The sequence below is a fragment of the Eretmochelys imbricata genome, chromosome 8 (genome assembly GCF_965152235.1).
Source record: "Eretmochelys imbricata isolate rEreImb1 chromosome 8, rEreImb1.hap1, whole genome shotgun sequence".
In the NCBI taxonomy this organism is placed as follows: Eukaryota; Metazoa; Chordata; order Testudines; family Cheloniidae; genus Eretmochelys; species Eretmochelys imbricata.
The window spans coordinates 104,941,531-104,968,436 of record NC_135579.1 but is presented as its reverse complement, the minus strand read 5'-3'; the positions used below and the strand labels follow the sequence as shown (position 1 = coordinate 104,968,436).

The 26,906-nt window shown below is 55.8% G+C and overlaps 2 protein-coding genes across 2 annotated transcripts; one reads left to right on the top strand and one right to left on the bottom strand.

Annotated features, from left to right (window-relative positions):
• Positions 1-222: 222 nt before the first annotated feature.
• On the bottom strand, positions 223-17,643 carry MUTYH (mutY DNA glycosylase). Its single transcript, XM_077825444.1, is given in 21 exon segments — positions 223-433; positions 1,250-1,421; positions 1,661-1,711; positions 2,019-2,192; positions 2,635-2,780; positions 4,773-4,967; positions 5,604-5,691; positions 7,632-7,776; positions 8,770-8,867; positions 9,330-9,443; positions 9,672-9,743; positions 9,847-9,888; positions 10,062-10,135; positions 10,688-10,727; positions 12,100-12,233; positions 13,683-13,798; positions 14,893-14,951; positions 14,953-14,993; positions 14,996-15,391; positions 15,394-15,509; positions 17,521-17,643. Coding segments are annotated over 20 exon segments (2,340 nt in total). The 5' UTR covers positions 17,634-17,643; the 3' UTR covers positions 223-433; positions 1,250-1,295.
• Positions 17,644-18,194: 551 nt separating this feature from the next.
• On the top strand, positions 18,195-25,347 carry TOE1 (target of EGR1, exonuclease). The gene is made up of 6 exons (XM_077825387.1): positions 18,195-18,249; positions 18,443-18,483; positions 19,876-20,034; positions 21,096-21,355; positions 22,508-22,679; positions 24,499-25,347. The coding sequence occupies exons 1-6, from the start codon at positions 18,195-18,197 to the stop codon at positions 25,345-25,347; spliced, it is 1,536 nt and encodes a 511-aa protein (XP_077681513.1).
• Positions 25,348-26,906: the final 1,559 nt, after the last annotated feature.

Genomic DNA, 26,906 nt, shown 5'->3' with positions numbered 1-26,906 from the left:
AAAGGTGGCACTCAGGGCACACGAAGCTCCTTCCCTGCTGCTCATATCACCGGTGCCCCATTTCCTGCACTTATCTCCCACCCCCTCCTGTCCATCACCATGGCTCCAGTGGTCACCCAGCAACCTCTGCCTGGCAGCTGGGGCCAGGCCCTTCGCATCCCCTTTTGCGGCGATGCCGGAGCGTGTTTCCGGAGGTGGCTACACAGAAATGGAGCCAAAATCTGCTTTTAAAAGCTTGTAGAAAAAGTTCAGATTTATTAAAACCTCAGCTGTGAGAGTGAGTAAAAGCAGGTGGAAAAGGAGCCAACGTACGAGGCAGGGCCAGCAGCAAACTGCCCCACGGCATCCGACATCGCCCTCTGGCTCTGCTGGGTCTCATGACCCTCCATGTCCCAGGAGCAGCGGGACGGGGCTGGTGGGAGGAGACGGGCAGCTGTTGGAAATACAGTAGTTCCACTTTGTCCTGCATCTAGAGTCGTGGATTCCCCCATTACTCAGGGGACAGTGGGAGTATCGGCTTCCCTCACCCATGAAGGGGCAACCCCGGCCACGAACAGCACCTGCCAGAACGCTGGGATGCCCTGACTGGACAGAACTGTCCCTGGCTGCAGCGGGGGCCCCAGATCTTGTCCCCACAGGGAATAATGTATCGCGCCTTCCATTCACCTGATGCTGGCTTGAGCCAGACCAGCCCCACCTGACAGCCGCTCGGTGGCCCTGGAAGCAAGCCAGGAGCCCGGCCCAGTTCTCAGTGGACATGCATCTGCAGGGTTCAGAAACAGTCAGACCCCCATGCTGTATCTGCCCTGGGGATGAGCAGAGAAGTCCAGGCCCCAGGCTATCACGCCAGCAGGACGTCCCCTGTAATTCCCCGTGTAATGCAGGCAGACCGCTCCAGGCAGGTGCAGGTTCCTCACTCCACCCCACGTCCCCACTGTCGCTGCTAAGGGCTCTGCAGGGCGGGAGCCTCCAGGGGGAAGGGAAGTGGTCTGTGGGGATGGTGGTAACACAAGTGAGCCTGCACTAGAGGGGGTCCCTCTGCAGGGGGCTGGCTGGATGAAAGACGTGCAGGGAACAACGGACTGTGGGGGGCCTCCTATGTGGGCTGAGTCTACATGACTCGGTGTTGACCCCGACAGCCGGGTGCCAGTCACTGCAGGCCTGGTGGAGCTGCCAGCTGGTTGGGGGGGACAGAACAGCCCAAGCAATGCAGAGTATGGAGCCTCCCTCCCCTCCAGACGGGCCTCACCGTTGGGTGCAGTCCGAGCGGGTCCAGCCGGAGCAGGAGGCTGCAGTCATTCCCCAGTGGGGGCCTTGAGAAAGGCCTCAAGGGAGAGCTGCCTTAGGGGGCGGCTGCAGTCTGCTTCCACCTTCAGCTGGCCGGCGTGCAAGGGATCAGCGCCCCGTTTCCGCTTGCAGCCCTACAGGGATGGACACAAGTGGGGTTACTGCTGTTGGCCCGGGGAGCCTGGTAAGGATGGAGGGGGGCCCTCCAGCTGACAGCCCCAGAGGAGGACAATGCCTGGGGGGAGCTGGAGACTGACATCATGGGGAAGCACAGCATCATGGGGAAGCCTGCCCTGCACGATGAGGGGGCTGCGGGCTCCAGGGCCGGCCCAGGCGGCTTCAGCTGCCTCCTCGCAGATGCGGACGCACTCACCTTGCTGGGCCCCCTCCCCTCACAGCTCTGCTGCTCGAACACCTTCCAGACCTAGGGGAAGCACAAGACAGAGCTGGGCTAACCCCTGGAGAGACAGCACTGGAGGGTGGAGACACGCCACAAGCCCCTTCCCACAGCTCGAGGGAGACATGCCAGGCTGGCCCCCAGCCCCTTTTCATGTGACCCTAGTGGGGGCAGGGCATGTGCAGGGCTGAGCCCCTCTCCCTCCCAGCAATCCCAAGGGGGGGGATGCAAAAGCTTAGCTCTCTCCCTGCTACTCCCAGGAGTCCTGTGGGGGATGCACAGGGCTCAGCCCCTCCCCGCACTCCCAGGGATCCCAGGGGGTGGGGTCGAGTACCTTCTTCATAGCAGTGGAAACGGCCGATTTCTGGAACTCAGCCTGCGTCACCCACCGGAACGCTGGCCGCTCCAGCTCCTTGTCCCGCCCGCCTGAGGCCATCTCGGGGTCCCCGCCCAGGAGCAGCGAATAGACCACGTACGTCTGGTGAATGTGGGAGAAGACATGGCCGACCTGGAATGCAGAGGAAAAGATCTGCAGTCCCAGGTGGGGGAAACACTTGCTGCTCGACGGCGCACCCCTCTGGCTGCACCACAAGCAAGCCGAGCGCCGTCCACACTCAGCAACAGGGTGACAGTAGCTGGGGAGGGGCTGTAAGGGGGTTATAATGGGGGAGGCACAGCAGAACAACCAACCAGGTGAGGGCACCAGGGACCCTCTGCTCTGCCACTCCCTAACACCGCTCCCTGGCCTCCTGGCCCTCAGCTGACGCATCTTGGGCATAATCTTCCTGGCTGCAGGCGGAGGACTTGCTTCAGAGCCCAGCACCGCCGCTCCTCCCCATCTGTCCACCGATGCCCTGGACCTATGGCAGGCCCGGTCTGCACTCCCGTCAGCTGCCCCATTCGCCACGAACCCTTTACCCACCCCAGGACGGACGCGGGGCCCTGTTTACCTCTCCAACATACCGCAGGCATCCTCTGGCCACGGCTTCTCCGGCCCAGGCCTGAACGTGACCCAACAGCGCCTCCGTCTGCTGCTTGTCCTTCTGCTCCGGCCCCCAGGGCAGGCTGGGAAACTCCCACAGCCCCGCCAGCAAGCCTGGGAGAGAGCAAGGAATGGGCAGCCAGGCCACATTCGGCACAGCCAGATTTCCATCTCCAAAGGGCGCTGTGTTCCCACCACACCCAGTGCCCAACGTTCCTCTGCTCACAGGCCAGGGTCAGGACTTGGAAAAGCCTTTTGGGGCAGAGCGTCTCGACTGGCCCGTCCAAGCGTTTCCTGCCCTGGCTGGCCGCGGGATATTGTCCCTTCAAGATCACGTCCCTCTGATTACCTCCACCCCAGTTGCCAATTGCAACACGAGGTGCCTGAGGGTATTGCTCAGACCAGGCACAGGGCTCAAGCCATCGATCCTGGGGGCTAAACTGCTGTTGTAAAGTCTCTGCCAAACAGGCAAGAAGCGAGAGGGGAAGAGGCAGCAGGTTCAGGCCCAGGAAGCTGGGTGCAAGGAGCCCCCGAAGATAGCCCAAGGCACTGGGGAGCTGTCGTGCTGCCAGTGGCTGGATCTGGGGCACCGTGACCACTGATCACCCCTCCTGCTCAGCAGCCAGGATCGTTACTGACATAACGGCTGCACCGTCAGGCACGGCACAGCTCCTCCGCCTACGCTGCTGTATCCAGACTGGGGATGGACAATTTATGGAAATTTTGAAGCCATGGGGAAAAAACCCATTGGGGAGAGGGGTGGGAAAAAAGTGGAACTTTGAGGGGAAAAAGATCTGAAGTAGTTATTTGTTAATCAAAACTAAACTTTACTTACTTTTTTAAGAACGCAAAATGTATTAAGTACAATTTAGTTAGCACATGAGAAAGTCCTGTTTGGTATGTTTATGAAATAAAGAAGTATAAATTCTTTAGCTTTGATTCAAATAACAGTGACAAATATACCTAGCATTGGGGAGGGACTGTAGCTGCACACGAAGGTACTTACAGGTATCGTTTTTTGCCTGTTGCCAAATAGGAAAAAAATATACAGTAAAAGCGGTTTTATCCAGCATGTTGGGGGAAGGGGGGTGCCGATAAGTGAAAAATGCGGGTTAACTAAGAGGGAGGGGGTTGGGGCGGGGACGTGGGGCAGCGGGAGGGAGTAGGTGGGGCCGGATTCAGGGGCTGCTCCCCTCGGTTGGCTCCGCACGCTGCCTCCACCCCCGCAGCTCCCATTGGCCACGGTTCCCAGCCAATGGGAGCTGCAGCGCTAACGCTCGGGGCAGGGGCAGGGGTAACGTGCAGAGCTACCTGCTGTGCCTCCGCGTAGGAGCGGCCGGACAGGTCACCGCTTGCGGAGAGCCGCCCAAGGTGAGCGGCCCCTGGATCCAGCACCCTGCACCCCCCGCCCCGCACCCAAACTCCCTCCCAGAGCCTGTGCTCCAACCCCCTGCTGGCCCTGCACCAACCGGACTAAAAACCAGGATTTTAAGGAAGATCAGAAATGCTGGTTTATAGAGCTTTCCGGCTGGTGAAGTGCTGGATAAAACAGCTTTTACTGTATAAAATACAGAGCACAGAACGCACCAGTCTTGTTGTAAACCGAAAGGAAGGTTCTGTCTTCTGGGCACAGAAGAAGTATGGAAATAGATCTGTCCTGATCACGTCAGTAACAGCATCCCCCTCGTAATCCTGTCCCTGTTGACTCAGAGCACAGACTTCATCTCACCAGTTTCTTTCCAATTTTCCCGTTATCGGGCCTTAGGAAAGAACCATTTTTTTCCTGGACGTTTCTGGGTTTTTTTTTCAGATGCTCACCTCTCTAATCCAGCCAGAGCTCCAAGCAGGGGTCCCCCCACAGGGATCCTTCCCACGCTCCCTCCCGCCTCCCCCTAGCCAAGGAGGGCTGGCTGTGGGAGTTTGATGCCTGTCGAGGTCAGTCAGCAGTGAGGTGCTTTTTCTCACACTGGCCCCCTGGGATGAGTAAGCCCTGCCCCCCCCGCATTCCCACTCCCACGGGGCAGCGAATCTTCCGTTGCCACAGACACCAACTCCCCCCACCCCAGTCTCCCTTTCCATCTCCACCCTGGCGCACACCCGAGTTACCGGAGCTGGGTCTCTGCACGATCAGGTACTCCGGCTCCCTGCGGTGGCCTCTCCTCTCCAGCACACACGTGGCCGTCCGCTCCGCCCGGGGCTGCTTCTTGGCAGCTCTCCTGGGGAAGTTGGCCACGCCAAGGCTGCTGTCCCAGGGCTCCGTGGCAGGGGGGCACAAGGAGCAGATGCCTGTGGCGGCGGCGGCTGTGAATCAGACACGGCAGCGGGTCAGTCCCTGTCACTGCACCGGCCCCCTCAGACCTGGCGCTCAAGGGCTGCACCCCTGCCCTGCTCACGGCATGAGAGGAGGCCGGGGGTCCCCATCACCTGCTGCTGATGCATTTACCCCAGCACCGAGAGCAGCTCCTCCAGCAGCTGGTCATGGGGCTCCCAAGGAGAAGGCACCATCTCAGCCCAGGATCAGCCAGATGAGGTGCCCCAAGGAGGTGTTGGGGGGGACCCCCTAGAAGTTGGGCAACAGAAGCTCTCCCTTAACGTCTCCTTCTTGCGTGTAAGTCACTGCATGTTCCCACCCCCACATCCCAAACCAGCCTCCATGCGACACTAATCCCCATAGTGTAACCCAGCAGAGCTGGGGCTCCCCAGCTGCACGGGCCAGCAGGGGAGTCCATCAGGAGTCCTACTGTTCACGGCAGCACCGCCTGGCCCCTGCCGCTCTAACAGCCTATCGCCGCGCTGCCCCCAGAGCTCTGTGCCTCAGGGCGAGGCTTCCCCGCCGGCTCAGAGCTCACCTGGGGCTAAGGGGTCAAGAGGTGCTCTCCATATGAGGCTGAGCCTCGAGAGCACAGTGAGAGGTGGGGATCCCCGGCCAGCACCTACCACACTCCTCTAGGTCAGGCGCCTGGGGGAAACTGGAGGCAGCTTGTCCCAGCAGCCTCCTGGAGGCAAATTCCAGCTCCTTCTCCACCTGCAAAAGAGGACAGGGTCAGCTACAGGTCTCAGCTGGAATTCCCCCGCCCCGGAACCCTATCACCATTAGATAACGAGTTCATGGAGGACAGGTCCAGCAATGGCTATTAGCCAAGAGGGCCAGCGATGCAGCTCCACACTCTGGGTGTCCCTAAACCTCTGACTGCCAGAGGCTGGGACTGGATGACAGGGGATGGATCACTCGAAATCTCCCTGTTCTGTTCATTCCCTCGGAAGCATCAGGCCCCAGCCACTGCTGGCAGACAGGATACAGGGCTAGATGAACCGTTAGTCTGACCCACCATGGCCGTTCTTATGCCATTTCAGACCTGCCAGCACATATTGCATTTGGCACCAGCCACAAACTGCCCCCTGATGAGATGTCACAAGACGTGGATACCCGAAGACACTGCAGCCACGAGTCAGAAGAGAGCTTGGCCCACGTGTGAACAGGTCTGGGAATTTGTACACAATACATCCAAGGGGGGTAAACCCCATGGGGAGAGGGGAACCGGGGAAGGCCAGGTAAAAGGGAGCGAGAAGTTTCAAATGAGAAACAGGGCACAAGTTTTTAACAGTGAGGGTGATTTACCACTGGAGCAAACTACCAAGGGAAGCGGTGGGGTCTCTATCTCTTGATGTCTCTAAATCAAGATTGGATGCCTTTCCAGAAGATGCTATTGGCCAATACATATAGTTAGGCATAGTCTGGGTATTATGTACACAGTATTAATATAATACTCATTTTATATGTGTGTTGGGAAGTTATGTTAACTGAATGTATTATGGTCTTACTACAATTCTGTTCACTCACGCTGAGTATCTCATGACCCTTTGCAAAGCCACAGTCAGCTTTGGCATTAGCTAATAGAGAACTTGCCAAAGACAAGAAATGTTTGTTCTATATCCTAGTACAGGCAGCTTTGAAGACAGCTGGTTCAGAGCGTAGCATCCAAAAGAGAGACAGGGAAAGGACAGAACAAACCAAGGTGTGCTGGATTTTAGTGCTGTTGAGTTTTGTAACTTGTCAAGCCATACTGTAACGAGAGCTCATTTAAATGCACATTTCCGAAGCACACTTCTGCGTAAAGTGAGCATGCTGCCAGATACAAACCGCTCCCTGGAAAGAGGCTGCGTATGTCTCCTTTCTATACTGCACCATTTTGTCTTCAAGAGACCAAACGTAGGCAAACGTATTGTCTGAATACCGCGAGTGCAGTCAGAACAGCTGGCTACACTCAAACCAAAGTGCGCTTTAGTCAAACGCAACTGGCTGGGCTCGAGCAGGGGTGACCGGGTGAGATTCACTGGCTTGTGCTAGACAGGAGCTCAGACTAGATGATCCAGTGGAATAGTCCTTCTGGCCCCATGAATCTATACCATTAATGGCCATGGTTTATAGGTAGCATTTCACTGGAAACAATGGTTTCAGAGTAACAGCCGTGTTAGTCTGTATTCGCAAAAAGAAAAGGAGTACTTGTGGCACCTTAGAGACTAACCAATTTATTTGAGCATGAGCTTTCATGAGCTACAGCTCACTTCATCGGATGCATACTGTGGAAAGTTTAGAAGATCTTATTATATACACACAAAGCATGAAAAAATACCTCCTCCCACCCCACTCTCCTGCTGGTAATAGCTTATCTAAATTGATCACTCTCCTTACAATGTGTATGATAATCAAGTTGGGCCATTTCCAGCACAAATCCAGGTGAGAAATCTGTGACGGAATCTGGAGTCGAAGTGAGCTCTTGGGAAGCTGAGGGGAAAGCCGTCTCGGAGGAATCCCAACGCAGGGAAGTGACTTGCTCGGGGTCCAGAGGGAGGTGGTGGGTCCCCACCCTTCCTAACAGCACACATTTTTATGAAGTGTGGGGTTTACATACAGACCACTGACCTACTGGGATTGAGCTGAATGCAGGAAAATGCAATACTTACCCGGCAACTCGCCCTGCAGTGGTGTTTCACAGGACACTCCATGCACAGTGGGGCCCTGGGGGTACACACAGTAGCTCCCAGCTCCATCATGGCTTGGTTAAAATCCCCTGGCCGGGCTGGATCTACCAGAGCATTGGCCAAATCCCTACGACAAAGAGCAGCGAGAAGTGGCAGGCTGGGCAGGCATGGTTAGCCAGAGGAGCGTTCCTTACAACACACGGGGGGCAGGTCCCATGAGCTGGGAAGAGGAACAGCCCTCCCCAAAGAGGCACTCACTCGCCCTCCCCGCAGCTGGGGAGAGGCTCAGAACCTTGATACCAGCTAGACCCAGGGCGGAGGGGGCTCAGGCCATTCTCGGCCACTGGGGCTTGCTCCTGTTCTAGTATGTTGGGCTAGTGTGACTAGTGCTCAGGATCCCTCTTCCTACCTTACTAGAGCCACTTGGAGTCACAGGGCCAGGACCTCCCCGCAGCCTCATCCCAGTGATGGCTCTCTCCGACAATGGAGATCGGGGGCTCCGCACCCCAAGTCCCTTCATGGCAGTTAGAGGCAGCTGGCATTGGCTTGTAGAGCCAGGGAACCCCTGGTGCAACGAGCAGACACGGCCGCAAGCCCGCACTCTCCAAGGCGCCTCTCACCGCACCGAGCACCTGAGAGCATGCGACTGGTCAGTGACCCCCGAAAGCCAGGTGCAGCCACCCCACGCAGGCTCTTCCTCCGCTTAGACTGGCCGAGAATCCCAGCCCCTGCTTAGCGACGCAGCCGCTCCTGTGACAGTTCTCGCTGGCGCTTGGACAGTACTCGGCAAGTTCTGGTCTCCTGTGCTGCCTAGGGGACTAGGCTGCTGCACACACCCATCGGCACGATCCTGTACTGCAGCCGGGGGGAGGTGGGGATTTCATCTCCAGGGCTGATCCAATCCCTGCCTATGCCCTGTATGGACCTGCAAGGGAGCGACTTCCTGCTCACTGGGCTAGTGCTTGTCTGGGCTACAAGGCAACTGACTGTCCCAACGACCTCGTAAGCAGAGATGAAAAGCTGTCTCCCATGACCGATCCCCCCAGGCCACCCTGGTGTACTTTACTCCTGTTTGTATTACAACCCGCCCTCACCTCCTGGGACAAGAAAAATCCCCTACCAGAGTCTGTTGGCGACAGCCGGGCTGCTGGAGTCGGCGCCGATGCATCGGACCCGGCACAGGACTCGAATCACGTTCCCATCCACCACTCCCGTCACCTGGCCCATGAGACGGAAGAGCCGCGGTCACCATCTCAGGAAACGTGCGTGCTCGTGCCCTTCCTAGGGCAGTCGGCCAGGCCGGTCCCAGGGAGGGGTAACTGGAGGGACCAGCCTCCCCCATGGAGGCCCAGCAATCCCCAGGCCAAGGGTGCACCACGGATGGCTGGAGCTGGTCTGGCCTCCCAGTGCCCAAGCAGCAGCACAAGGCTCCTCTCAGTGCCCAGATCCCCCCGGGAGACCCCAGCTTTCAGCGAGGCAGGAGGAACTTTGCACGCAGCACTAGAACTGCCCTGGGGCAAGAGGGGCCATGGGCGGCTAACAGCAGCCACAGGGAGAGGCACATTCCCCGAACCTCCCGTCGGCTGAGGCGCCCGTGAAACCCGACAGACCCCAAGGCCAGCACAGCCTGACACACCTGCAGCAATGCGGGCACACGGACAGCGCCGGGTCTCTCCTCACCTGCCCGTAGGAGATGGAGGCAATGGCTCCTGCTGTGTATCTCCCCACTCCCGGCAGAAGCTTCTGCAGCTCCTCGGCCGTCCTGGGCATCTGACCTGCCCGCTCGGAAACCACCTGAGGGGAGAGGGATAAACGGGAATCCACATGAAACAGCAGGGACCTGGTGTCTCCCAACGTGAGTGGGGCAAATCAGTCACACTCCACTCTGGAGCTTTTGGCTAAAATCTGGGGACGGAGCCGTGGCACCGGGCTTTCCCGCTCACCAGCCAGCGGGCGCTAGCGTGGAGAGGAGGGAACGTAGGAAATACCCCATCCCTCCACAACTACCCCCTACCAGGATACCTTCTGTGCTGCTTCCTGCAGCCGCTTCCCTCGCGAGTAGTAGCCAAGTCCTGCCCACAGCTCATTCACGTCCTGTTCCCAAGACACACAGCCAGGGGTTACGACTAGTCGCAAAGGGCCCGGGATTAAAGATCAATGGGGGTGTTTTCAGGCCCCTGCCATGCGGGATTCTCACCTCCAGGGAAGCTTTGGCGAGTGCCTGCAGGGTCGGCCATTTCTACATTGCAAAGGAAACAGAGGTTTGTTCGCTGGCACGGGACGGGTCTGCAGAATGCGACGAACGCATGGCTGACCCGCAGGCTGGGGACAAGACGTGCAATGGCCGAGGTTTCAGACACCCTCAGAAATTCAGGGCTCTGGGCGTGGGAGGAGGAGACAAAGGACAATCACCTGCATCCACCTGTTGTAAAAGTCAATCACCGTTGCCACCTGCGTCTGCTGGAGCATGACCTCCGACACCCACACTGCAGGCACAAAGGAAAAGCAAGAGCATCATGGTGGACTGGAAGGCCCCCTCCCAATTCAACACTTTGCCCTGTCCCTTTGCACGAGGTCTCTCTGGGGGGGAAGGCGGAGCCTCCCATGGCTTGCACTAGTCCCTTACACCTGAAGCAGGCTTAGAATTGGGGCCACTGACGTACCCAAAGTTACTGCCCAGAAGATCCAGTGGCCACCAGTTTTCTCCCCATTTGTATCATGCTGCTCCCATGCATCTCTCAGACCAGGCCGTTTGAGCCTAAGGAGGCAGCACCATCATTGTCCAGCTTCATCCCTGTGATGCTAGGTCCTTGCAAGTGCCACGCTGCTGGCCTCTTTCAGAAAGAGTCTAGAGGAGTTTTGGGCTGCGTCTGGTTTTGGGAGAGCAGCGTGATTTGTTCCGAGTATTTTTCTCCACAGTGAAGCTGCACAATGCACCCTGCTAACTCTGCAGTGCTAGACACAGATGACACACCGTGACAAACCTTCTCTCTGAGAAAAGAAGCCCAAGCAGACAGCCTGTGTTCTCTCTGTCTCACCTGCATATGCTCTTCTGTTAGTATCTGATTCGCTTGCAGCCTGAAAGAGACGGCAGAGAGAATTTCAGGGGAGAGGACAGAGCTCTCAGCTCTGGACCCTGCTCAGGGAGCAATGGGGAAAAGGAAAGGAGATGCACACCTTGTTCGGATAGGGTAATTTGCACTCAAGAGAGAGAGTCAAATTTAGCACTGGTGAGATGCCACCAGCATTTGGAATGACACCAGTTAGCTTGCAGAGAGCAGCTCCTCTTGGGCAGTTTTTGATATCTGAGCCCTGGTTCAAATACTGGCAGAAGACAAAATTTGTAAGCGTAACTCAATTTAGATATAAGAGCTCCTTAAATGGGAGGAGTTATATGACTCCCAGGAGACCTGGGATCTGCAGCTTCAAGCTGCTACTGGCCACCTGAAAACAGCTCTAACCAAAACCTTCCTTGGAAAGCACTTTGTTCTTGCAGAGTTTCTTAGGAAGGTCAGATGCCCAACCATGTTAGAGAGTCAGGACTAGGGTTATTTTTTCATCCAATGGGGCCTAAGATGCACAGGAAATATTTGCATAAACACACGCAAAACACATATTTGCATATGCAAATAAGAAAAGGTGAGCAACTACCTGTCTTCTATACGCTGTTTAGATACTAATTAAAGAAAAGATTGGCCCCCAAAAGTTTCCGTTAATGCTGAATTTGGTCTGACCAATTGAAAGCCAACACAAAATTGGCTGCAATCTCTCTTGATCTTGGCATGAGGGATTTCATACATTTTCTTCGACACTTCTCCAGCTAAAGTTTATCCTGAAAGTTTAGAATCCCAACAGAGAAACCTTCCCTGAGGACACCCCCACCCCACCCTGCACAGAGGTACCAGCACCGGAGATTTTTAAATGGGACAATGGTGGCCCCATACAATTCTCAGCATAGCAGCTAAAGTTCACCTCTGACCACACCAGCCATTCCACCATGGAACAGGCAAATCCACTGTCACCATTCACCGCTGTGGGCTTAGCAAGGACAGAGGTGAGAGCCGGGGCTGGCACAGAGTGGGAACAACAGAACATTCTGCAGCAACAAGGGAATACAAACTAACAGGCAAGCAAACAGTCAGTGGCTAAGGATAAATAAAAACCTTCCTGCAGCACTAGAAGCTCAAACCCAATAGATGAGACCAAGGATGAAAAGCTGACACTGACTAGAAACACACAGTGTAACTGACCTGTCTAGTTTCAGGTAGGACCAAGTTGAAGGAAACAAACCACATTAGTGGAGGAAGATACAATCTGATTTTAGATGCCCCTTCAGTTTCAATGCAATCTGACAGGTTCATAGGGGAAGACAGTGCTTTGGTCATCAGGGCAGCATCTTTTAAACTGGGGGAACCCAACCACGTATTGTGGTGACCCACTCCTGCCGTACCAATTTCCTCCAGGGAAGGTCACGCTTGCATTTGTCGTACCAGGCAAGCAAATTCTTCCGAAAGGCCTCGGTTTCTGCCGGGTGGCTGAAGAGATGGTACGCAGACTGTTCGGCAGACACTGGAGATAGCATGTCTGCAAGGAGACATTAAATGCCAGTCAGAAGACAGGACCAGTGGTTAAAGGAGCTGGTGGGGGAGGGCTTGGCTGCCCTTTCATTACTGAGGCAAAGGAGGTCTTTCCATCAGACTACACAAACCACTAGAAACAAGGAAAATAGCCTGGAGAAGCCTGCACTAGACCCTGAAGGGTGTGTGGCCCCAAAACGATTTCACCAGCTGTTTCTAAGATTCACCCGGTCCCAGTGCGCAAGACCTCTACAATCTCAAATTCGCCCCTAAAGCCTCACTTCTACCAGCCTACTTCACAAATACTGGCCCTCATCAAATGCTTTCCCCTCCTAAACATTACGGAAGTGGAGAGATGTGTCAGATTAGAAAAAAAAAGTTCCTCTAATTTACCACCCTTAGCTGAGTCTCCCATTGCATCTTGTCGTCTCATAGACTGTATGTTCATCAGGGCAGGAACTGTTTTTCCATACGTCTCATACAACTTGGAGCAGGCCAACACTTAACTAGTACACACTTCGATGCCTGTATTCTCTGTCCTCCACTGAATGCATTAACCAAAATAAGCTTCTGGCAAAGAGATTTCAACCATCATGTCTACTACAGAGTGTAGAGTTTACGTCAGGGGTGAGGAAGCCCACACAAACAACATGGGGCCAGCAGAGAAGGAGGCAGAGAAACTGACCAGAAACCAGCCAGTCTATTTTTGGAAGTGCAACAACAAACAGTGTTGAAAAAAAGAAGCAGCACGAACTTATGGTTAAAATGTTGTATGTCTCTGAAAACGTGACTGTCAACTCCCTGCGTGTATCAGGGCCAAGTCGTCTGATTTCAGTGACTAAAGTAAACTTTCAATTACCTGTTACTGCTCTTAGCCCTGCGGAACTCACCCACCTCTGTATGAGGAAACTGCAATCTAGCCTTCTCACACAACATCAGCAGAGTAGTTAACCAAGCTCACCTTGTGAAATCTTGGTCATTGCTAACGCATGAAGAAGAAAAAGCTCAGATTGATTCTCACGTCCCAGAGGTGATTTTGCAGGCCTGGCAGTTAGAGGAAATGTATATGTACTTGTAAACTGAGCACAGCTAAGCTGCAGTTACTGAGAGACAAGAAACAAGGAGCTTCACAATGCCATTTTAGCATTGAAAGGTGCAGGTTTGAGTTCAGAGAGTTGGACTCCATTGAGAATGGCAATGGAAGGTGCTGTACAAGTGTAGAATATTAGGATCAGCAGTGAATTATTATATTCAATGGTCAGACTGAATAACGTGCAGTCCCAATGACGGAAAACGTTTTATTTATAAAATATGGGTTTATTTGCCTGCGTCCCTTTGCACCCAGGCTCATTCCTGATCTTGTTTGGTATGTGTCTAGCTGTTCACACTGTGCCTATCGTCACGGTGTCACCCTTACTGCAGTGTCCTTAAGATCCTTGTAGCTGAAGCGTTTCACCTTTATGGGATGATACATTCTCCCTGCACCTCCTTGGGGATTTCCTCACATCCCCTGCGCCCTGCTGGAGTCCCCGCCCGCTGCGAGCTGCTGCCCGGAGTTTACTCATCGCCAGGCTGAGGAAAAAAGAGCGAATGGGGTACTGTTACGGTGACCCCCTCAAGGGCCCTCACATCCTGAGTATCTGCTGCAATAACTCTCCACTCCCAGAACTCCAACCTCCCCACAGGACCACGGACACCACATGCCCTGCCACTGCCACCCTGCATGCTGCGAGGGGGGGGGGGGGGACTGGACACCCGGGCACCATGTGCACCTCGTGGGAGGGTGGTCGGACCCGGACACCCTGTGAACCTCGTGGTGCGTGTGGGTGAGAACTGGGCACCCCGCTCACCTCATGGGGGGGGGGAGGGTGAGAACCGGGCACCCCGCGCACCTCATGGGGGGGGGGAGGGTGAGAACCGGGCACCCCGCGCACCTCATGGGGGGGGGGGAGGGTGAGAACCGGGCACCCCGCGCACCTCATGGGGGGGGGAGGGTGAGAACCGGGCACCCCGCGCACCTCATGGGGGGGGGGGGGAGGGTGAGAACCGGGCACCCCGCGCACCTCATGGGGGGGGGGAGGGTGAGAACCGGGCACCCCGCGCATCTCATGGGGGGGGGGGAGGGTGAGAACCGGGCACCCCGCGCACCTCATGGGGGAGGGGGGAGGGTGAGAACCGGGCACCCCGCGCACCTCATGGGGGGGAGGATTGCCAATTTTGGTTAGACATACTCCTGGAGATTGAATCACATGGTATGCTCTTTAATTAAAGATTATTCTTTAATTCTTGGAGACTCCAGGCCAATCCTGGAAGGCAGGCAAGCGTATCATGGCGGGGGGGGGGATGGGGGACAGGGCAACCCGTGCGGGAGGAGCAGTGAACTGGACACCCCGGTTGTGTGTGTGTGTGGGGGGGGGGGGGTTGAACTGGACACCCCATGCACCTCGTGTGCATGTGAACCGGAGACTCCGTGTACCTGATGTCTGTGTAGGGGGGTTGAACCGGACACCTCGCGGGGGGGGGGTTGAACCGGACACCTCGTGCACCCGTGGGGGGCGGGAGGGGTTGAACCGGACACGCCGTGGGGCGGGGGGAGGGTTGAACCGGACACCTCGTGCACCCCGTGGGGCGGGGGGGGTGGGGTCTGAACCGGGCACCTCGCGCACCTCGCACGCTGGCGGGAGCCTCCGGACACTGCCGCCAGCCGGGCGCGCTGCAGCAAGAGCCGCGCGCGCGGAGCCTTCCCTTACCGCACTCACCCCGCGCGCCCTGCTTCGCTCTCGCGCGGCCCAATCAGAGCCCGCTCCCGGGCGCGCAGGAGCCAATCAGAGCGCGGCCCCGGGAGCCGCCTCGCGCCCAGTACCTCTCGTCTCGTGTGGACTGGCCACGACAGGTCTGGCCTATCAGCCGACGAGGCGGGATCAGCGGTTACTAGCCAATCAGCGTGTCCGAGAAGACCGGGCTCCTCCCCCGTCCAGTCTCTCACAAGGACCCCGCTCGGACTCGGGGCTGCCCTTTCCAAACGCCTGATAAACAAAAACGCTCGTCGGCCTAGGAGCGTGCGGCGCGTGGCTGCGCGCGCGGAGCCGCCGCTCGGGAGCGGCCTTGAGGGCGCAGAGCGGCGGGTGGAGTGAGTCGGGGACAGGCGCTTGCCCGGGCAGCCCGACGCGCCGCCTGAAGGGAAGGACCCGCCCGGCCCCAGCTCCGCCCGGTCCCCAGTCCCGGAAGCGGGACGATGGCGGCGCCGTGAGCGCTGCGGCCCCTCCGCCCGTGCGGGCCCCGCGGTGAGTCCCGGCGTGCACCGCGGCCTGGGGCGCCCCCTGGGCTGCGGCTGGACCCGGGGCGGGGGCGTTTATCCCCGGGGGGGGCGGGGGCGTTTATCCCCGGGGGGGTGGAGAGAGGGGCTGCGGGGGCGTTTATCCCCGAGGGGGGGGGCGGGGGCGTTTATCCCCAAGAGAGGGGCTGCGGGGGGGGCGGGGGCGTTTATCCCCGGGAGGGGGGAGAGAGGGGCTGCGGGGGGGGCGGGGGCGTTTATCCCCAAGAGAGGGGCTGCGGGGGGGGCGGGGGCGTTTATCCCCGGGAGGGGGGAGAGAGGGGCTGCGGGGGGGGGCGGGGGCGTTTATCCCCGGGAGGGGGGAGAGAGGGGCTGCGGGGGGAGGGGGCGGGGGCGTTTATCCCCGGGAGGGGGGAGAGAGGGGCTGCGGGGGGGGGGCGGGGGCGTTTATCCCCGGGAGGGGGGAGAGAGGGGCTGCGGGGGGGGGGGCGGGGGCGTTTATCCCCGGGAGGGGGGAGAGAGGGGCTGCGGGGGGGGGGGGGGCGGGGGCGTTTATCCCCGGGAGGGGGGAGAGAGGGGCTGCGGGGGGGGGGGGGCGGGGGCGTTTATCCCCGGGAGGGGGGAGAGAGTGGCTGCGGGGGGGGGGGCGGGGGCGTTTATCCCCGGGAGGGGGGAGAGAGGGGCTGCGGGGGGGGGGGGGCGGGGGCGTTTATCCCCGGGAGGGGGGAGAGAGGGGCTGCGGGGGGGGGGGGGGCGGGGGCGTTTATCCCCGGGAGGGGGGAGAGAGGGGCTGGGGGGGGGGCGGGGGCGTTTATCCCCGGGAGGGGGGAGAGAGGGGCTGCGGGGGGGGGGCGGGGGCGTTTATCCCCGGGAGGGGGGAGAGAGGGGCTGCGGGGGGGGGGGCGGGGGCGTTTATCCCCGGGAGGGGGGAGAGAGGGGCTGCGGGGGGGGGGCGGGGGCGTTTATCCCCGGGAGGGGGGAGAGAGGGGCTGCGGGGGGGGGGCGGGGGCGTTTATCCCCGGGGAGGGGGGAGAGAGGGGCTGCGGCGGGGGGGCGGGGGCGTTTATCCCGGGAGGGGGGAGAGAGGGGCTGCGGGGGGGGGGGGGCGGAGGCGTTTATCCCCGGGAAGGGGGAGAGAGGGGCTGCGGGGGGGGGGGGGCGGGGGCGTTTATCCCCGGGAGGGGGGAGAGAGGGGCTGCGGGGGGGGGGCGGGGGCGTTTATCCCCGGGAGGGGGGAGAGAGGGGCTGCGACGGGGGCGTTTATCCCCGGGGGGGGCGTTTATTCTAGGGGGGGGGCAGATGTGACTTGTGGGACTTGCTGGGCCCAGGTACTGGGCTTCAGTGCTTTCCCTGCCCAGGCCAGCAGCACGCGGAGACAGTCGTGCCCAGAGGTGCAGCTCTCTGCCCAGGTACCGAGCGCAGGGGATGCTGTGGCTCTAGGCAGAGGCGGGCTAGGAATGGCACATAATGATCTGCGCTGCATAGCTGTACTCGCCATGCCACCTCCGCTCTGAACAGTGCACAGTTGCTCATAAAAGAATCTGTGAACAAAAGGCCGACCCTTGCAGAAGCTCTGGGCACTGTGCTTTTTCCCGAGGGTACACTCTGCCACTGACTCCTGGGGTTTGGTTCTGCCTTGCTGAATTGTCTGTTGAAATTGGTGGGAGCTCCTGGTGGAGAGCATAGCTGGCTCTTCTGTTGTCTTTGCAAAATAGAATATCAGGGTTGGACGGGACCTCAGCCGGTCATCTAGTCCAACCCCCTGCTCAAAGCAGGACCAAGCCCCAATTTTTGCCCCGATCCCTAAATGGTCCCCTCAAGGATTGAACTCACAACCCGCAGTTTAGCAGGCCAGTGCTCAAACCACTGAGCTATCCCTCCCCCCAATAATGGTCGGCATTTCTAATGTGTCCATCGTGTTGGCAGCTAGGTGCCAGCGTGTTGGAGACTCTCCTTAATCAATGACTCCTTGAAGTTTTAAATAACTTGAGTTTTTGTGTCTCTCATTTCTGGAAGCAGCATGACCTGCATGAAGATGACCTGCTTGAAAGTACCTGTCATTGATGTCCAGAATGATAACTTCAAGGAGCTGTGGCCGTCCATGCTCCTGGCCATAAAAACATCTAGCTTCATAGCTGTGGACACGGTGAGTGGGATGAGGTGCACTACTTTTCTACATCAAAGATGTGTAACTCTTTAACTGAATGCTACCCTTGGGGATGGAAGATGAGGGCTGTCTCTGGCCCTCTAGCTCTTGTCTCTGCACTGTCAGATCCATTTGTCCCCACTATGCTTGTGCCTATTTGATATGGTTGTGGCTGTCTCTGGGAGTCTGTTCCATACACTTCATTATCCTTGGAGTAGGGAGGCTTCTCCAGAATTCCACCCAATCTTCCTCCTGCTTCATTTTGATCCTCTCCTTGATGTAAACTTGTTAGTCTTGTGTTTTTGAGGTTTCCCCCTTCTTTGAATGTCCAGGGTATCCCTCAGTAGGGGCCCATCTGAATCTTCTTACCAGGGAATATAAACCTTAGTTTACGAGCCTCTTGTCATAGGACCCAGGAGACCTTTTATCCCCCTTTTGCCAGCTGCTTCATCGTGCATTCTGCAATACACTGCCCAGACTTGTGTACGATATCCCAGATGAGCTGTCCTTGTTTAGCTCCTTTCAGTTCCTGCATCCCAAAGGACTTGATGGTTGATGTGAAGCACCTTCGATCTTGTGTGCTGCAGGAGGCAGTACCTGCCGGTAGGTGGAGGAGAGCATTCTTCTGTCAAACGTGCAGCAGGATTTAAATTGGCACCTAGCTCTTCGGTTTAGCTGCTTCCTAACCGATTGTGAGAGAGTAATTAGTTCACTCTGAGGAGATGTTAATCTCCGCATTGGACTTTAAGGGGAGGAAACATGAAGATTACTAACCAAATCTCCCCTCTCTCTGCAGGAGCTAAGTGGTCTCGGGGCGAGGAAGAGTCTGCTAAACCAGTAAGTAACGTGCTGTTCTTGAATGCCAAACCCTGCTCCTAGATGGAGTGCTGTATTCAAATTTACATTCATTTTCATACTTGTCTTAAAATAGCATCTCTTTGGGTGCCTTCCTGCCAAAGGGGTTTTACTCCTGCTGTTAGGGATGGAACCTCCTCTTGCTGCTGTTGCTGCTGCTCTGTCCCGCTGGTAGAAGAGAGCGAGGCTAGCAGCCACATTGCAAGCACAGTTCCTTCTGGAAATTGTCACTGGGAGACTCAGCTGAAAGCAACATTCCAGCTGGTGGGACTGGGAGAGAGCAGGCCTCAGACTTGGGATTGCGGAGGTTGCAGTCTGACGCTTTCTGGTGGTGTAGGTGGTGCTACTATGTCGTTCACAGAACTGAAAGTTCTGATTGTTCTGTAGTTGAATTTATATAGGACCTGAGATCTCCAGCCTTTTCAGGCAACGGTTAGGCTTACCATACTGAGAATGCAGAGGTACCAACTGGGACCCACCTCCTTCCAGTTAGGTGGGTCCTGTGCTCTCACCTGTCCTGGACCTCGAGCTGCTGGTAGTTGTGAAAATGGGGGTGGGAACAGTCTGATCTCCCTGGTGCAGAGACTGTACAAAGTGAAAGGGAGACAGGAGCAGCAACAGCAACCCTGGAGCCCCGAATAAGGGCTCTTCACTAAGGTGTGGGGGGGGGGAGACGAGTCTGCCACAGAACCTGAAGCCCCCATAGCTGCCATCGGTAGCGGTTTGTGCCTCAAAGAGAACAGTAAACTGTGTGTGGTCATTGAATTGAGACCGCTTCTTGCTGCCCCAGCTGACCTCTCCTCTCTCAATGCAGATGTATTGAAGAGAGATACAAAGCGGTCTGCAATGCTGCCCGAACACGCTCTGTCCTGTCTTTAGGAATTGCTTGTTTCAAACAGCTCCCAGACAAGGTATGTTGCCTGCTCAACCCACTCCTGTCTGTCGTCATAGCTGGAGAAAGCGTAGCAGGAGCCAGTGTCTTAGTTACAAGGTAGTGACTTGGCTAAAGGGGCCTTTCATATGATGCTGCTGGTTCTCAGGGGATGGCTGTGCTAGAGATTCATGTACCAGTAGGTCTGTCGTGATAGGGCACCCTTCTGTAGGCAGCAGAGTTTCTGCTGCAGGGGCTCACAGTGAGGAGCCCAGCTCCAGCTCTCACTGAAGTCAAAGGCACTTGCAACGCTGCAGGAGGTCCGAGCCCTTGGCTGGGCTGGGCTGTAGAAGGTTAGTGGTGGGAGATGTTGCTTTGAGTTCCCATATCTTTCTTTCCGGTCCCAGCCGCTAGTGAAACACCTGCTTGGGAGTCCCAGGCCATGGCTGTATGACTTGTCTTACTGGCCTCTCTAACTTTCCCCTGTTGATTTGCCTCTTCAGTCTGAGAATACGTACCTCTCCCAAATCTACAACCTGACCCTGCTGTGTATGGAGGACTATATCATCGAACCTCAATCCGTTCAGTTTCTGGTGCAACATGGCTTTGACTTCAACAAACAGTACTCGCAGGGGATTCCCTACCACAAGGGCAATGACAAGGTAGCTCTGTGCATCGGGGAGATTCCCAGCCCCAAGGTCCCCTCTGTTTATCCTCCACTTCACGGTAATTAAAGGGGAAGCTCTGCTCTAGTGGCTGCTCAGACACAACCCTCCCAGCTGGAGGAGGAAATCTGATCCCCAGCCCTGTCTGCTCCAGGCTTTCACAAAGGGAGATCTTTGGGTTACAGAGCTGGGGCTGCATGACGTTTGAGCGGGAAGTGGATTGTGCTGATCCAGTAAGGAGTTCCAAACTGCTTCTCACTCTTCTTCGCGTGGCTGATGTGAATGTAGAGCAAGTACTATAATTTTACAATTTAGATGGTTAAGCCAGGTAATTGCGTCTGGAGTATTTGTGAATCGGGCATTGAGTTGTTCTATGTTCCATCGTCTGTTCTGAGCGACCACAGTCGCATACCGGAGGGTCTTTAATTTTCCATTTGTGCAGCAAGTATCCGCATCTGCCATGGCTTGGGCGGATGTGGTTTACGGTTGCTCGTGAGCTTTGTGGGATATCACAGGGATCTACTGTGTCGAGTCTTTCATGTGGTGTGTGTTTGTGACTTCTTGTGAACTTCATTCAGCTTTCCAAGCTTCATCAGGGTTGTAGTTGCATTCTTGAAGGTTAAATGCGTGGGTCCGAAAGGGCTTACATGACTTCAGACGGTGGTGAGGGACGTTGTTAAGGGCCTGGTGGATGGGAAGATGTTCATTTTCCACGATCCTCTGGAGTTCCTGGACTGGTGTGCAGAAATGCCTTGTGGGTTGAGTAGTGCTGCTAGGGGCAAGGAGCAGGGCCATAATCCCCAGGGCCAGGAGAGGGTGCTGGAGGGCCAGGCCAGGGATCCTGACTGCACTGTCTGTTCTCCCCTCACATCCAGCCTGCATCTGGCTAGGAGCCACTGTCCCCATGCTACTGGGCCACTCTTATCCAGAATGAGCAGTGGGTGGGTCTCGCTTCAGTAGCAGAGGCTGGGGACAAGGGCCTCCTGGCACAGGGCACACGGTGGCTATATGGAAGAGAGCAGATTGAGGCTCACTAACTTTAACCCTTGCCTTACCAGGGCAACGAGAACCAGAGCCAGAATGTTCGTGCTTTCTTCTTGGAGCTGATCCGAGCAAAGAAACCCCTCATTCTGCACAATGGCCTGATCGATCTGGTATTCCTGTACCAGTGCTTCTACGCGCACCTCCCTGACAGTCTTGGCACCTTCACTGCTGACCTTTCGGAGATGTTCCCAGCTGGGATATATGATACCAAATACGCCTCTGAGTTCGAGACCCGCTTCGTAGCCTCCTATCTTGAGTACGCCTACAAGAAGTGGTATGTCACACTTCATGCACTTCAAGGGCTTGGGGGAGGTTCACTGTCTTCCAGACACCAACAGATCGGGGTCTTTCTACACTGCCCTGCTCACGCATCCCATAGAGATGATCACATTTTTCTGCTCTATTCCTCTCCCCTGTTGTTCCATCCTGAGGATGGTGGCATGAGGACAAGCTCTGATTTCCTTAGAGCTCAGGTGGAGAACAAATACCATGAAGACCAACATCTAAGCAAGGAAGATGCTGTCTCTGCAGATTCCCCTTGTTAAATAATCCAGCAGAGGAGTCAGTGCAGCTATAAATGGAATTGAAATATTGGTGTTAAAATCAGACTGGTTGCTGATGGCCCTTCCGCTGCCATGGCAAACAGGCGTCAGCTCCGCAGTGCTCAGGCACTTTCTCTACTGTGGCCTTCCCTTTAACTGTGACTATCGTGTCTCACTTTCCCACTGAGGGGCGCGTGCTCCTTGTTCCAGGGTGTAAGCATTCCCTTCTTCATCCCACCCAGAATTCTCTCCTGCTGGGGGTATTTCCTGGCAGACTTGAGTTGGAAGCAGCCACGTGCATTGGTCTCGTCTATCTCTACCATGGCTAAAGGCCCTAGTTCTGCAGCTGCTACACACTCTGACCTCTGCGTTAGCTGCAGTAGGAATCTGGCCCTGAACCAGATGACTGGCAGTGGTGCAGCCCACCTGAATCTCTCCCCTAAACTTCACCCAGTGGTTTTAAATCTGTTTTTAGCACCTGTTTTGGGAACTAGGAGGCAAGAACTGCAGGAATCTGCTGGATAGTCTCTAGGTCAGCTCTTTGACTTCCCTGTTTTCTGTTCTGAGGCCATCTCTTCTTCCCTCTGATCAGAACTCATCCAGATGCTAATGGAAGTCATCCACACTGAAAATTGATCCCTTAAGTTATTCCTGTGCTGTGTCAGAATTCTGCATGCTCCTTCTGAGCAGCTTTAGCCAAGTGCCCTGAGATCACTGTACATGGAAAGAACCCTTCTCTAGGTGTGAAGAGAAGGAACCATTAAACATGCCTCATGACAAGAAAAATAGTGAAAAGCTGCCTCTGAGAACAGTTCCCTTTGGACTCCCCCCACTCTGCCCTGGGCTTTCTGCAAAGACCCTAACTGAATCTTTGTGTGTTCCAGCAAACGAGAGAATTGCAAGCGGAAGGATTCCAGCAGCCAGCACCTATCTATTGAATTTTGTAACTACCCCGAAAGCATGTCTCCTTACATAGACTATCGCTACTGCTCCCTGGCAGACACTGATCACAATGTGGCAGATACAAATAAGGTCCACGTCTGCGAAACATTCTCGGTGAGTAGCATTAGCACCTAGGTCCTGCAGCCACAAGTTGGGGAGATAGACTGGGACCTTCTGGTCACCCAGTCTCATAATACAATGACACTGAAACGTAGGTTTCAGAGCAGCAGCCGTGTTAGTCTGTATTCGCAAAAAGAAAAGGCGTACTTGTGGCACCTTAGAGACTAACCAATTTATCTGAGCATAAGCTTTTGTGAGCTACAGCTCACTTCATCGGATGCATTCAGTGGAAAATACAGTAGGGAGATTTGTATACATAGAGAACATGAAACAATGGGTGTTACCATACACACTGTAAGGAGAGTGATCACTTAAGGTGAGCTATTACCAGCAGGAGTGGGGGAAACCTTTTGTAGTGATAATCAAGGTGGGCCATTTCCAGCAGTTGACAAGAATGTCTGAGGAACAATGGGGGGTGGAGGAATAAACAAGGGGAAATAGTTTTACTTTGTGTAATGACCCATCCACTCCCTGACTTTATTCAAGCCTAAGTTAATTGTATCCTGAAATGTAGCAAATTCAAAACTGAAAAGGAAACATTCTCACAACCCACAATTAGCCTTTGGAACTCTCTGCCAGAGGGTGAGGCCATAAATTCTGTTGATTCAGGAAGGGATTAGACACTTACGTGGCTAATAGGAGTGTCACTGATTAACTGTTCCGAAAGGGATATAAACACGTTTTTGCTTCAGGGAACAAGCCAGCCTCTAACTAATGGGGGTTAAAAGAACTTTCTGTGGGCAGTGTACCCCACCGCTGCCTCCAGAAGGGTTTCTGATACCTTCCTGCAGGCAGAAGGAACTGTCCGCTGGCTACTGACCTAGATTGTCCACTGGCCTGAGCTAGTCTACAGACTCCTATACTTTAAATCAAATTCATCCTTGGTGTAACTCCACTGACACACAAGCTCCAGCCTGACCATGGCTAAGGCTACGTTTTAGTCACGGTGGGTATTTTTAGTAAAAGTCACGGACAGGTCATGGAACTGTGACCTGTCCGTGACTTTACTACAAATACCCACTGTGACTAAAACTTAGGTGGGGGGCTGTGGGTGCTTCAGGGGGAGGAGGGAGGGGCAGGGCTGGAGCCTGCTGGTGCTGGGGGGAGGGTTGGCTGGTCTGGCAGGGGTTTCCTACCCGGCTCCATGTTCCTGCAACTCCTAGGCAGTGGAGGGGCCAGGGGGCTCCACTACTTCTGTCACAGCGCCTATTGGCCGGGAGCCACAGCCAATGGGAGCTGTGGGGGCGGGACCTACAGGCGGCATGTGGCACGGAGACCCCCCCAGCCCCTTGCTGCCTAGGAGCTGCAGGGCCATGCCAGTGGGAACCAGGGAGCCCCCCACTCCGAGGTAAGCGCCCCCCCTAGCCCTGAGCCCCCTCCCACACAAACTGCTGCTGCTCGCCCAGGGGCTGCCCAGCTCGGGCAGCCCTGAGTCAGCACCAGCTGCTGCAGAAGTTACGAAATCCATGACCTCCGTGACAGACTCGCAACCTTAACCATGGCCAGTTTTTGGTGTATTTCAGGAAGACATAATCCCACCGTGCACATTTGCGTGCCTAGCTTTCTTTGTGCAGACCACTTCCTAAAGAGAATCCCTTCCTGGCCTCCATTCCGCTCCCTGGTTGTCAGCCATTCAGTAGCCCATCGGGAAGGATCGCTGATGGTTCAGACCACAGCCCAAACCGCTGCCGAAGCGGGAGCCATCAGCGTCCGGCTGGTAGCAGTACCCACTGCTCCTCACGTGCTGGGTAAAGCAGCTGTAAACACGAAGCTGGTTCCTGTCATGGTTTATGACGTGTGCCTTCCCCACTAGGCCTATGGCTGGTGTCCGAACGGGGTGAAGTGTTCCCGGTCTCACGACATCGACCTCATCATCGACGAAGATGAGAAGTGTAAAGAGGAGAAGCGGAAGAAGCGGAAGCAGAGGTGGAGACGACGGAAGAATGCGGAGGAGTCCATGAAAGAGTCTGAGCAGGGAATGGGGAAGGGCGTGGAGGTGGCTCAGAATGGGGAGGAAGGCCCCCCACAGAAACAAAGCTGTCATGGCAGTCTGCCTGCTGGGAGGGTCCCTGCTCGGGCAGAGGCAGCAGCGAACATGTCCAGTGAGGAGGGCCCCCTCCTGGAGGTGGAGAGTCCAATTGACATGGACCATGAGCCTGGCTTTGACAGTGCAACAGATGTCAAGCTGGAGGAGGATCTGGAGGGTGCCACAGACCAGCAGAGCACCACTCACCCCGCTGCCCCCCCAGTAGAAACAGACGTCGGTCTCGCTGCCAGAGGAAACACCGTGGACAGCGACCAAGTGAAAGGGCAGCAGTTGGGCACCGATGAGCACAGCTCAACTGTCCACCCACAGAGCTGTTCTGAGTCTAAAGCTGCATCCTCTGCCGGGAAGCGTGCGGCGTCTCAGGAGAGCCGCTCGGAAGGGGGCATTCATCGAGCCGGCTTTGATGCCTTCATGACTGGCTATATCATGGCCTACGTCTGGATGCTTAAGAAAGGAGAGGGCAGAGACTCTGGTTCTGAGCCATGGCTGCCAGACTGTCACAATAAGTTGTATCTCAGTGGGAAATCGGTGCCGCTTCAGATAGTGAAGAGTTTGTTTTCTAAATCCTCCAAAGCCCACAGCCAGAAAATGAAGCTGGCCTGGGCTAGTGGCTAGAACTGGGAGACTCTTGTTTTGTGTTTTCCTCCAGCAGGTGAAGGTTCTTCTTTCTGTACGTGAAGAATTTAGCAGGAGGGGAGCAAGTTCTTAGTCATGTTTTATTTCTGTACAATTAAATTGCTCCCTACCTGAGTTCCCGTGTGGTCTTCCTTGCACAGGGGCAGCAGCATTGTGGGTCTGAGACTGCATGGGCTAGCTCTTGCTTTAAATGGGTGGGAGCTCTGTTCTAATGTTGCCATGACTTTCAGTTAGATGGCCTGGGGCTGCATCTTTCAAGAAACACAGCCTAGCTCAGCACTCCCTGGGGTAGCTTTAATAGGTGGCCTGCCTCTTCCTCTGCAAGGGGAGGGGAATGGAGGAAGAGGGAGGCTGCTTTAGCTAAACCCATTCTTGCAGGTGAGGGGGCAGTAAGAAGCCAGAATTGTGACTCTAGTTTCTAGAGGTTTGGGTTCCCTCATAAAGGTAGAGAAGGAAGGACACCCCAGCTCCCATATTGCTCATGGGTTGGGGGCAAATATCTTCCCATCTCACCTGGTGGGTTTCCAGCCTTCCCTGGGGCTGGCGGTTTCCTGCTGCCCCATTTCTCCTCCCTTTTGTGTGAGGTGATATTTCACTCATGTCCCTGAGAGATGGGGCTGTGAGTGGGTGGCATGTCTCCTGTCCCAGCCAGGGCAAAGGGAAGGGGGAAGCTGTTCAAACAGGCAGGGACAAGGTGGGGCTTACAGGGCCCCTCTGGCCTGAACTCCCCAACCACTTCCCCACACTGCTCTGACCTTCCTCCACCCTGAGTATTCCCTAGTTCTGCAAAGAAATTCTAATGTGGAAGTGTTTGGAACAGCTCATGGGAAAGGAACTGGGCATTAGGAACCCCTTGACCAAATGACCTGCTTTTCTCTCTTTAGCTTAATTCCTTTGTTTCAGAAGGAAGATGTTTAACACTAACATTCCTACAACCATTCTTCGAAAGTAAAATCAGAGCCTTCAGGGGGAGTTCAGCACTTTAAAATACAGCTCTTCAACAGAAATGTTCATTTCAGGGCAAAGCTTCCAAACAGGCCCCTGCAGCCTGGAGGCAGAGAGTAAGGGACACAATACACACTCTCCCAACCCTGCCAAGGGTAGGGCTTGATCGCTGAGTAGGGGCATAGCATTGGCACAATCACCACAGCACGTCTCCTTGAGCCGCCCAGTTGCTGTGCCCAGGGGCTTCCTGAAAATCCTACAGCTAGTAGGACCCTTTAGCTTGCTGCACGTTAACACAGGAAAGCCATCCTTGGGGTTCCAGGCCCCTGGGCTTCCCCCTTGAGTCCCAAACCAGGAGACTGACCAGCTCCCCCAACAGTCCAGCCTCAGCCATGATCTGCTGCCCTGCCTCCTTCCTTTGTCTCTCTCCCCCAGGTCACCTGGCCTGCACCTCACTTCCTTCTCCAACACCTCCGGCTGATTCTTGGAGCAGCGGGGCCCCAGACATCAGTTGCCAGGCTACAGAATGTTGGCCATTGTCTGTGCCCAGGCAGCCAGACATCAGTCACACCTGCCCTCCTGGAATCTGCAAC